This window comes from Phaseolus vulgaris, chromosome 10 (genome assembly GCF_000499845.2).
Source record: "Phaseolus vulgaris cultivar G19833 chromosome 10, P. vulgaris v2.0, whole genome shotgun sequence".
Lineage (NCBI taxonomy): Eukaryota > Viridiplantae > Streptophyta > Magnoliopsida > Fabales > Fabaceae > Phaseolus > Phaseolus vulgaris.
The window spans coordinates 401,434-412,129 of NC_023750.2; the positions used below are offsets into that span (position 1 = coordinate 401,434).

General features: G+C 30.8%; 1 protein-coding gene across 1 annotated transcript; it reads left to right on the top strand.

Moving 5' to 3' along the window:
• Nucleotides 1-349: 349 nt before the first annotated feature.
• Nucleotides 350-5,610, top strand: LOC137819132 (uncharacterized). Its single transcript, XM_068622893.1, has 7 exons — nucleotides 350-595; nucleotides 683-744; nucleotides 1,752-1,885; nucleotides 2,140-2,282; nucleotides 4,013-4,084; nucleotides 4,739-4,846; nucleotides 5,185-5,610. Exons 1-7 carry the CDS (start codon nucleotides 538-540, stop codon nucleotides 5,361-5,363), a joined length of 756 nt encoding a protein of 251 aa, XP_068478994.1. The 5' UTR covers nucleotides 350-537; the 3' UTR covers nucleotides 5,364-5,610.
• The last annotated feature ends 5,086 nt before the right edge of the window (nucleotides 5,611-10,696 follow it).

Below are 10,696 nucleotides of genomic sequence, written 5' to 3' on the forward strand. Positions count from 1 at the left end.
CTACCTTATTATGTATATTAATTCTATGCCTAATATAAAAGTTTTTATAAAAAAATAAAAGAATTGTGTATTAATTCTAAATATAGAAAAAAAATTATACCGAAATATAGTTAATCACCTTATAATGTGTAGATAAAATATATACTTATCACAAATCTTAATTATAGTATATTTATATATTTAGAATTATTTGGTCATTATACATTTGAGTTATATTTATAAAATAAAGATTTATTCTATATATTTCCCAAACTAAAATACTATTATTATATAATTATAATTAATTATCATTATATTAAAATAAAATGAATTAATTGATGCTAAATATTTTTAAAAAATTGTAAAATCCCTAACAAAATAAATCATACAGAGAGCCATGGCAAACCGCGCAAGCACATTGTGACTGCCATGCCCAAAGTTCCAAAACGAAATCACTGCTAACATCACAGAACAGTGCATAAACAGCTAAAGATTAATATACTATTAGCTTCATCACCTATTCAATAATTTCAATTTCATGTTCATTCCCACTAACAAATGGATATAGCTATATTCTCTCCATCAGGCCTCTTTGACGAAGATGACAGTCCTACTCGTAACCTCTCTCTCTCTCTCTCTCTCCTTGTTCTTTTACCTCTATATTCCATTTTTAAATGGTGGGACAAATTGTTTGTGAATGCAGGTGAGGAAGATGCAGACTCACAGGAAAGCTATGTTGAGAGGAAGCACCAGTTTCCTGGGATGGTAAAGTTTCCTTCTTTAACATCATCAGTAGCCGTTTAAGCAAATTCATCATGTGGGTTTGTTTTGGGGGACTTTAACAAGTTGAAAGTTTGAGGTTAGTTGGAGTATTATTTGATGGGTTTGGCTAAAGTACTGTGCTCTTTAGGAAACTGAATTTACAATTGAAAAGGGTTGCTCTTTATTATTATATTTTTATTTTTCTAATTATTGTTACTATTGGGTTGGTTGCTATGAGAGTCTTGTTGCTGGAACAGCTGTGAGTTTGTAATTATGCTGTGGTAGAGTTGTCTCACGGGAATGCTGTTTGATATGTGTTGGAACTTGGAAGGGTCATAATTTGAGCCGAAGTGTTTGACTCTTTGGAAGAGGAAAATGTTGAAAGCTAGTGAATGTTGAATGATATTGCTGAGTTTATTGCAGGCAGTGGAGATAACCTAATCTTGTAGGATCTCTTTAATAGAAAAAAGTGTTTTTTTTATGAAGATGTTGGTATAGTAGGGTATTTTAGTCAACCCAGTCATTGTTTCAGAAAGATTGGGTGTGCTTGTTTGTGATGAAAACAAGGGACTATATGTTTATTTCATATAATATTGTTTGGTTTAATTCTTGTGAGAGGAGTCAGGCTTGGTGTGTAAGTTGAAAAATCTCTTTATGGTTATAAACCATATCCTTGAGTTTGGTTTGACAAGTTTAGTACTATTGTGCAGGAATTTGATATGATTTGTTGTGAATTTAATAATTTGGTTTTTTAATTGAAACGCATCCATAGATGCATTTATCTGATTGTTTATGTGGGATGATATAGCATTGTGGTTTCTGGAGGAAATATGCTTTCGACATTGGAGTAAAGTTGATGATAATTTGTAAACCTACTAATACTCCCAATGGATCCAAAAAGCAGATTATTGACAGTTCAGGGGAACATATTCAGATCCTGGCATGTATAGGAAGATAGTTAGAAAGCTAACCTATCTTACAATAAACATGTATATGTATCTTTTGTGCAGGAGTTGATTGTCAGAGAATTTTCCTTTCATCAGTTGAATGCTAATTTACTCTGGCCAGGGACGTTTTCATTTGCAGAATGGTTAGTTCAGCATAGGTCATGCATTGAAGGAAGGCGTGCTATTGAGTTGGGGAGGTATATGGATTACTTGTACATTAATTGTGTCTAAGCTAGTTATTACTTATTTGAAAGGGTAAAAGTTTTGCTTAAGATTTTCGAAGTGAAGTGATCTTAACTTGAGCCTATGAACCAACTGCACGTCTATCAACGATTGCACTTGGTTGTATGTTTCGTTTGTGACTAGCACTCCAATGTATTTCCTGTGCAAGTATACTATGCCTATAGCTCTAGACGTATCAGATAATTGATTATGTTGCATCTAATTTCAGTGGCACAGGAGCTTTGGCCATATTTCTTCGAAAATCATATAATCTTGATATTACAACTTCAGACTATGATGACAACGAAATAGAGAAGAACATAGCTCACAACTGCCTGGCAAATGAAATACCCGTCATTCCTCACATAAAACGTGAGACTTCTTTCAGTTGCTTCCTAGTTAGCTGTTGAGAAGGGTTTCAAATTGGTGATTCTGATTGCACTTTAAAATCTTCTGTCATTAAAATAAAATTTTATATATGAGCCTTATACATTGCCTAGTTAACAACTTGCTGCCTTTGAATGATTTTACCAGCTTGCTTTCTTTTGTAGTCCCCTATATGTGGGTGATTAGTACTATACATTTTATTGATAATGAAAATCAATTTGAAATTTCGTTGTTTCATCTTTAGTAGTGACAATTCATACCCTTGTTAAATTTGTTAGAATAGGCTCAGAATAGGCTTTGTTAAAAAATTGTTTTGAGTTGTACCTATACCCAGAGTCCTAGAGTTGCCTTTACTTGTTTTCTAGTCTTTTCTCTCTTTCATTGTATCAAATCAATCTATAGTTTCTATATATACATATGAGAACCTGAGAGGGACTTGTTCAAGCTCTCCAAAATATATTTTCTCTTTTGTATTTTTTCAAGTTGGTATTAGAGTGGGTCGATCTTGCTTTGCTTGTCCCTATCTTGTTAGGGGAAGAGATTGTTGTTTGGCCATTGTCCATTGTTGCTCGCCACCACCGCCAACCGTGTGACCATCGGATTTCAAGCGTCTCTCTGAGTGATAACCAACTCCACAACTCGAAGGCAAAATCTTCCTCACGTGTTACCAAACATGACATCTTTGTCACTCAGGCACATATTTTCCACGTCTTGCCTTCCAACCATTAGAGTGATGCCACACCGCCAAGGTTGGGTTTGCTGAGACTTGTACAAAGATGTTAGTGAGATATCATAAAAGGCTACACAGTAACACAGCGACAAAAGTTGGATTTTCAACTCTATGCTTTATTATGGCAATCTGTGGAACCCAATCTACTGGGCACCTTTAGAACTTTCAATCCATGCACAATCTTTTGGAAGATAGCCTAGATTATTTTTGCAAATGACATTCAGTGGCTCTATGATTCTGCCAACAAGTTGATATCTCTTAAACAGACAAATCATGTTAACACGACATCTTTGTGTCCTAGGTCTTTAAGGTAGAAGTTTTCAAGAATATATGAATCCTCTATCATGGCATCTACATGTGGAAGAGGAAGTTGTGGAATTAGAGGAGGATGTGGTGGTAGAGGACATCCTCAATGCACGTATTGCAATAGAGTGGTCATACCACAGAAAATTGCTACTCTCTCCATGACTTTCTTGACAAGACAACCAATATATCAAAATATGATGTTGCTAAATTAGAGTTTTGGGATAGAACATGCTTAAGTCGTGAGCAATGTTATCAAACTCGTAACTCATAAGATGATCGAAAAGGAGATAAATGATTGTAACTCGAGGATAGTAACTCAACTTGTAAGAGTTACTAACAATGTGTTACAATATATATTTATAAATAACTAAAAGAAAAGATTAGAAGTTTGGTGTGAATCGGAACTTATAATATTTTAAATGGGCCAAATAAGGCCCAAGTAAACCTTGTTTAATTAGGGTTTTAAATTAATATTGCTGCTCACTTCCTCTTTCGGCTGCAAAACACTTCTCCAATGACTTAATTTGAATATATATATATATATATATATATATGTAGTGTGATTGATTAGCCATGTGTATTCCTCCTCTATTTCCAGTTCATTTATGTTGTTCCTTGTATTATTATGGATTCTGTAATTAATTTCTCTTTTAATTTCTAAATGTGTTTGTATTTTCAGACACCTGGGGAGACAAGTTTCCAAATTCTGACCCTGACTGGGACCTGATCATTGCAAGTGATATCTTATTATGTAAGATTATTATTGTTTACTATCTTACTAGCCATTTTTCTTATTTTTTAAAACTGAATATTAGTAACAAATGCAAATTTCTGATCACCATCATGCTATGGAAAATGTTAAGACTGTGTTTCTAATCTCTTCTCTTTTGAATTAGTGTCCTGTTGACCATCTTTCATAATGAAAAGAGATTATTTGTTAGGACTTAAGCATAAAGGAAGATACCAATTAGGATAACTTGAAGACTTACAACATCAAGTAACTCATCTTAATGTAAGATTGTTTACATTGCTACCCTATTAACCCTTTAGACATTGGCTAGATGATAACCCTTTCTCTTTGATGGTTTCACTCACCTATCATAATTTGATTTGCACCTTAATCTAGTTTATAGGTAACCATTTCCCAATCCAACTTTCAATGAAAACATCAATTGTTAGGGCTTAAGCACAAGAGAAAAATCTAACCCAAAAGACTAGTTTATTTGGTGGGAGAAGTAGTTCATGTAAACTAAACAATGTTATAAATACTTTTTATATTTTAAGACCATCCTATGAAATCTTTTCAGCCACTTAATTTCCCTTCTATGGGTCCTCTTTAGGCAAATCCTCTCATCATTACGTATGAAAATTGTCCTAATATATATCAAATCTTGAATGTTTGTAGATGTAAAGCAGTATGCAAATTTGATACAGACCATTTCCTTTCTTCTCAAATGTTACAAGCCCCAGCGTAGCAGTGCAGTTCCTCCAACTGGAAATGACGAGAGTGATGGTATTATGCAGAGACCCTTCTAACCAACATGTTTTAGCTTGTCAAGTTTGCATTTTTTTTTATAAAAGCTTTCATGTTAGGCATCACTATGCAACTTGACATCTCAGTTAGGCTGACACCTCAAGTAACAACAATCATCTGTCATTACATGAAAAAAATATTATTAAAAAAAGAAAAGAAAAAAATACAAAAAAAATATATGGGGAGACTATACTAAAACTCATATATTAACAAAAACGATACATATGTAAACTATATCTATTCATAAAGAATTCTGAGAATAGAGTAGATGGAATTCTATTATAACAATGAATCTTTACTGAATCTTGTGTTGGCAGGAGGTGTAGTCTTGCCGTGGCCAGCCTTTTTGATGAGCTGGAGACGCAGAATTGGGAAGGAAGATGAATTGCTTTTCTTCAATGGTTGTGAAAAAGCTGGTCTAAAAGTGAAGCATATTGGATCACGTGTATACTGCATCAACCCCATAGAAAATGAGATATCACAAACAAAATCTTGATTAATGAAATTAGTATTCAAGCATATATGGGAGGAGAATGCAGTGTCACCTAGAAAGTTGGCCCATTAATAGAGTTTTTCTGGTCATAGTTATAGCTTCTAAAGATTAATTTGACACTCATATACATACTTACTACAAATCTTTTCATCAATTTGAGCTGAGTGTAACCATGCCACTTTCTTTGAATTGTTTTGTTTTCTTGTTAGTTGTTACATCACTGAAATTCAATTCTTGGTTTTGATTGAAACTTTTAAGATCATGTTCTATTTTCTTGTTAGTTGTCACATCACGGAAATACATTTCTTGGTGTTGGTTGTCCATGTTGATATCATGTAATCTTATATAGATCTCATGGGCTAGTGATTCAAGGTTGATTTGATACATTTGCTCTTCTTGTAATTGAGTCCTTATTTTGCTTACAAAACGGAATTCATTTATGGGTTGGCTCGATCATGTAAGATTGTGAATATGGTAATTTAATTAATAGACTAAAAACGTAGAATCTTCTTCTTGCCAAGTTGGCTTCTCGTATCAACACAAAATTATGAGGCTTGTGGAGCCCCCAAGGCTTGGCATGATGTTCCATTTTCTCAGGTTATTGTTAGGGTGTTTCTTCCTCCACCCTATCATTTTAAAAAAATGAATGTTTTACTCCTTTTAAAAATGGTTTTTGGATTATTCTTTCTGGAATATTTTCAAAACATTTTCTAGAATATATTTTTTGAATTTTGGATTTACCATTTCAGAAATAAAAATGAATTGTACTCTGGAAGGAATATTTCAGAATGATTTTTTGTCATCAATATTTTCTATTTCGAAAACACCTTTTTGTTTATGGAACACCTCTATTATGAAATCATCCAAAATTGTTAAGGGTAATTTGGATATTTCAAACAATGTAGGGGTGAAGGAAGAAAAATATAGAGGTGTAGGAAGAAAGTTATGACATCTTTTGAACAAAGCACTCTTGTTGTGACTTGTTTTTGCTGAAGACGACAAAGCTCCCTTACCTCGAATGCTTCTTCCTACATCTCCATATATTTTTATAACTCCAACCCTACCCTTGTCACTATATATTAGTATTTTTGTTATATGCATAGTTTGTTATTCATTTTGAAGGGGTGTCGGTTAACTGTGGTGTGGTGGTTGGTTGTGGTTAATTATGGTTGGTTGGTGGTTGTTGTTGGTAAAGGTTAATTGTATCTTTTTTTCATTTTGTTAGTAAGAGTCCGTCACACCTCCATGGTATAATATATAATTTGGACTGCATAATCTGAAATATATGTTCGGATCTGGTATTCCATTTTATATTATATAATTCGAAAGACATTTTATAAATAGATACCAGACTGTACAATCCAGAATATCATCTCAAATCCGGACTTACATTATTCTAGATTGTACATTCAAGAATTCATTTTATAATTACATACAAAATTATACAATTCGGAAGGTATTTCTTGAATCTAGTGATACCTTCACTTTAATGCTTATGACAACATGCACTCCCCATCAAAATATATGACAACATTCACTTCTCTTCAAGGTCTATTTCTTCATCAAACAATATAGTTAGGTAGTCTTTAAGATCTCCAACACAAAGTAAACTACCAATTACATCTGATAAAAGTTAAATGAAGATTAGACAATAAATACACATAAAGTTTATCACTCAAAGAATGTCTTCAACAATTGTCACCAAGAGAGACCACACCAAAACAAAGAATTATTCAAATATCTCTTGCGTTTCGAGAAAAAACTACAACATCTACTGACTCTCCTAACACGAGTTATATTTCAAGTCTAGCCTAGCTATTTGTCCTATCGATGTGCACTTCTACCACTGTTTGGTGTAAAAAGGTTGTGCTTTTGAAGAAGATAAGTACTTCCAAGTATTAGAAAGATTGTGTGAAGAAGATAAGAGCCATTAATGTTGCATTCAATGCTTCTCAACAAATAATATGGGACAAAATGCAAAAAAATAGTTGCACAAAGGAGCATTCTCGACGCACCAAAGGAGAATGAGAGTGGTGCCTCATTTTGCACTAAAAGTGGCCTATTCTCCTTGATGTGGGACTTCTATGTGGTCTCTTTTGTGTGCAACCAGTCCTTGACTTAGTTTGACTTGGGGTTTGAAATCAATAGGGCCAAAAATGAGTGTCCAATCAAGGCCCAAGTATGCCTCTACAAAACTACAAAATACAAGGAAAATCCTACATCTATCAGGGAAACTACTTCTATACTTTTATCCACAAGACTAAAAAAAAGGGAAATGAGTTTTATTATTCTACACACCACAAGAGGATAGTCTTTTTTTATACTTCTTCTACCATCCTCCTAGCCAGGAAAATTTTTAGAAGAAGCCCAATATGAACTCTCCCAGATGGTCCTCCATCAAACTGTCTGTTGGAACACATGTTGTAAACGCTTAGAGAGTCAAATATGCACTTTGATTGTATAAATAAGTGTTAGAATATTTAAAAAAAACAAATAAACCACTAAGTTTTTTTTTTCTATCATCAAAACATAAACTTCACATATGATTTTCTGGTCATCAGATTGTATAGTGTGGTATAAATCGTCCATGGTCTCAACAAAACGTCAAGGGGCTTAACATTCCATTTTTGAAGATCGTCCAAGGTCTCAACATTATTTATCTCCTAAAGTTTATGTGTTCATCCTAATAAACTTGTAAAGAGAGACAACCATTATATACGTCAAAAGATGTTACCTTTTCTAATGAGATAAACTATGATCTTTTGATGACCCAAACAATTGTATTTGTCTTAATGTCTAAAGAATAATTAGTTAAACTACGAGTGACTTGTGGAAATAATACTTGAACATGGAAAGTCAGGAGTGATTGCGAGCAAAAAGAAAACTCTGGTTAAGCCATGAATGGCTTGTGAAATAATACTTGGATTAAGGTAGAAGTGGCTTGGTGAAAGAATACTTGAGTGTACTTTGTAGTGGTAGTCTGCCTAGTAAAAATTGACTGGTTAGTGAAGAAATGGATGTGCTAGACGAACCGATCTAGAATATTGAGTAAACTCTCTCTTTACTCTTATGTTTTTTTGCATGTTATTTGTCTATAACTAGTTTAAAAAAGAAGAGTAATAAAACTAAGTTTGCAAAAATACTTTACCCGATTTAAATCAAACTTATCGCATTGTAACATAATGTGAGGTAATACTTAAAAAAAAAAAGATAAAAGTCTTTAAAACACAACTCAACCATTCTTTCTTTTGTTTTCCCATTTTTTTTACAATAATAAGAATAAAAGTCATTATAAAATGACATATAATGACTTCAGAATTTATGTTATATCACATGAATTAAGACACGTGAAAAATGGTGATCAAGTTTTTGAGAAATATGTACAATGAACCACTGACATAAAATATTGAGAATGATTATTTCAATATATTTATGATATATCATATATTAGTATTTGGTGTGAAAGACTTAATACAATTTTTTTTAAAATCATAAAGTATAAAATGTGATAAATTATTTTGAATCATTAAATTATAATTGAAGATTCCTTATTTTGGAATAGGATTATGTTAATTTATTGTGTTGTTTGTGCATTTAACAAATATAACCTTCCATTAGAAAGTTTGAAGATTTTTTTTCTCAAAATTTAATTTTTACAATAATAACAATAATTATTAATAATACAAATTTAAATAAAATAATACCATGATATAGATATTTTAATTTTTTTATTTTAATAATATTTATTTTTACTATATTTCTTACCTTTTTTCATTATTTTTTTTTTCTTCTTTATCCAAAAAAAGCTTTAACATATCCATCTGGATTTCTTCTTTAATAGTACATGCTTTATACCTTAAAACCTATCAGTCAGAAAGAATTGCATTTTTGTGCTTTCAGTTTGAGGTTGCTATACATGTGCCCATTTGGATAGTCAAAGTATAGTATTTATAGGTTAAAATCACTATTGTATGAAAAGACTAGACACCTACACCTCCACAAAAATGAAAGGAAATTAGGAAATAATCAACTTATTGTACAAAATGAATTGCATTTTGTTTTTAATAGATTAATTAATCAATGTTTGTAAAATGAAAATTAATTGTACTAATGATTTAAATAATTGTATATATATATTAATTATCTTTATAATGAAATGATAGAAACTAAAATAATCAATTTAATTTTTAAAAAATTTAAATAATAATTTTATGAATTTAGATATAAAGACTACAAGTTATTAAAAATTACTTTTAAAGATGAAAATATGTTAACATAGTATCTGTAGAGATTAAAATAAATATAGATGAAAATGTAAATTCTGTAAAACTAGTAGCTAAATGACTAACACAAAAAAAATGTTATGTCTTAATTGGTTCATGACTGAATACTTCTAGTCAGTTATTTATTTTTGTTCTGTGCAGAATAGAAAATATTTATCTTTTGATAATAATAAAAATTTAAAATTATAATATATGTTAATACTATAATATTCAAAAACATTTTAAAAAAATAAAATCACATTAATAATGCTCATAAATATACAATTTTAAAACAATACTAAAATCTTGAGAAGAATAAAAGAAAACACTTATTCCTGCAGTAATAATTCACTATTATAAAATCTAAAATAAAATAAAATAAAATAAACATAATAAGGAATAGTATAAAAATAGTAAAAAGTACTGTCATCTTAATAAAACAACATATTACCACAACTAATTCTATAGCCTAAATTCTAAAATTTAAAGAAAAAAAATATTACAAAAACATAAACCTTATAAAAAAACACAAAATAATAAAATATCATTATTATAATAAAATATTATCATAATACACATGTTTAATATCTCTTACTTATACTGCAATAATATTATTTTAAATATTTAAAGTAGGATAAACTTATTGAAAATGAAACTAAAAGTTTGATTAATATTTATAATATGAAATTTCTTTATATTTATTGACTATAATCTTCAAACAAAATAATGACATATTAAAAACTAATGCTATAAAATTATAAAAGAAAGTTCTCACACACAACTTACTATGCTAAAATTTTACAAATGGTTTTAGCAATTATGTATTGAACATCAACTTGAATGCAACACTTAAAACACCTGCTGAATATAGAATTTGTTAACCAATTAAAGAGAACACGTGTAACAAATTGTTTGATAAAAAGATTAGCAATTTAGTGATCATTACATTTTCTTTCTTTCCTTATATAAATATAAATAAAAATAATTAGGAAGCTTCGTGGAAGTTGCAGGAACCTGCTGTGCTGACACAACCCTAGTAGCTTACTTATAACAGTGCTCATGTTGTGGCTTGCT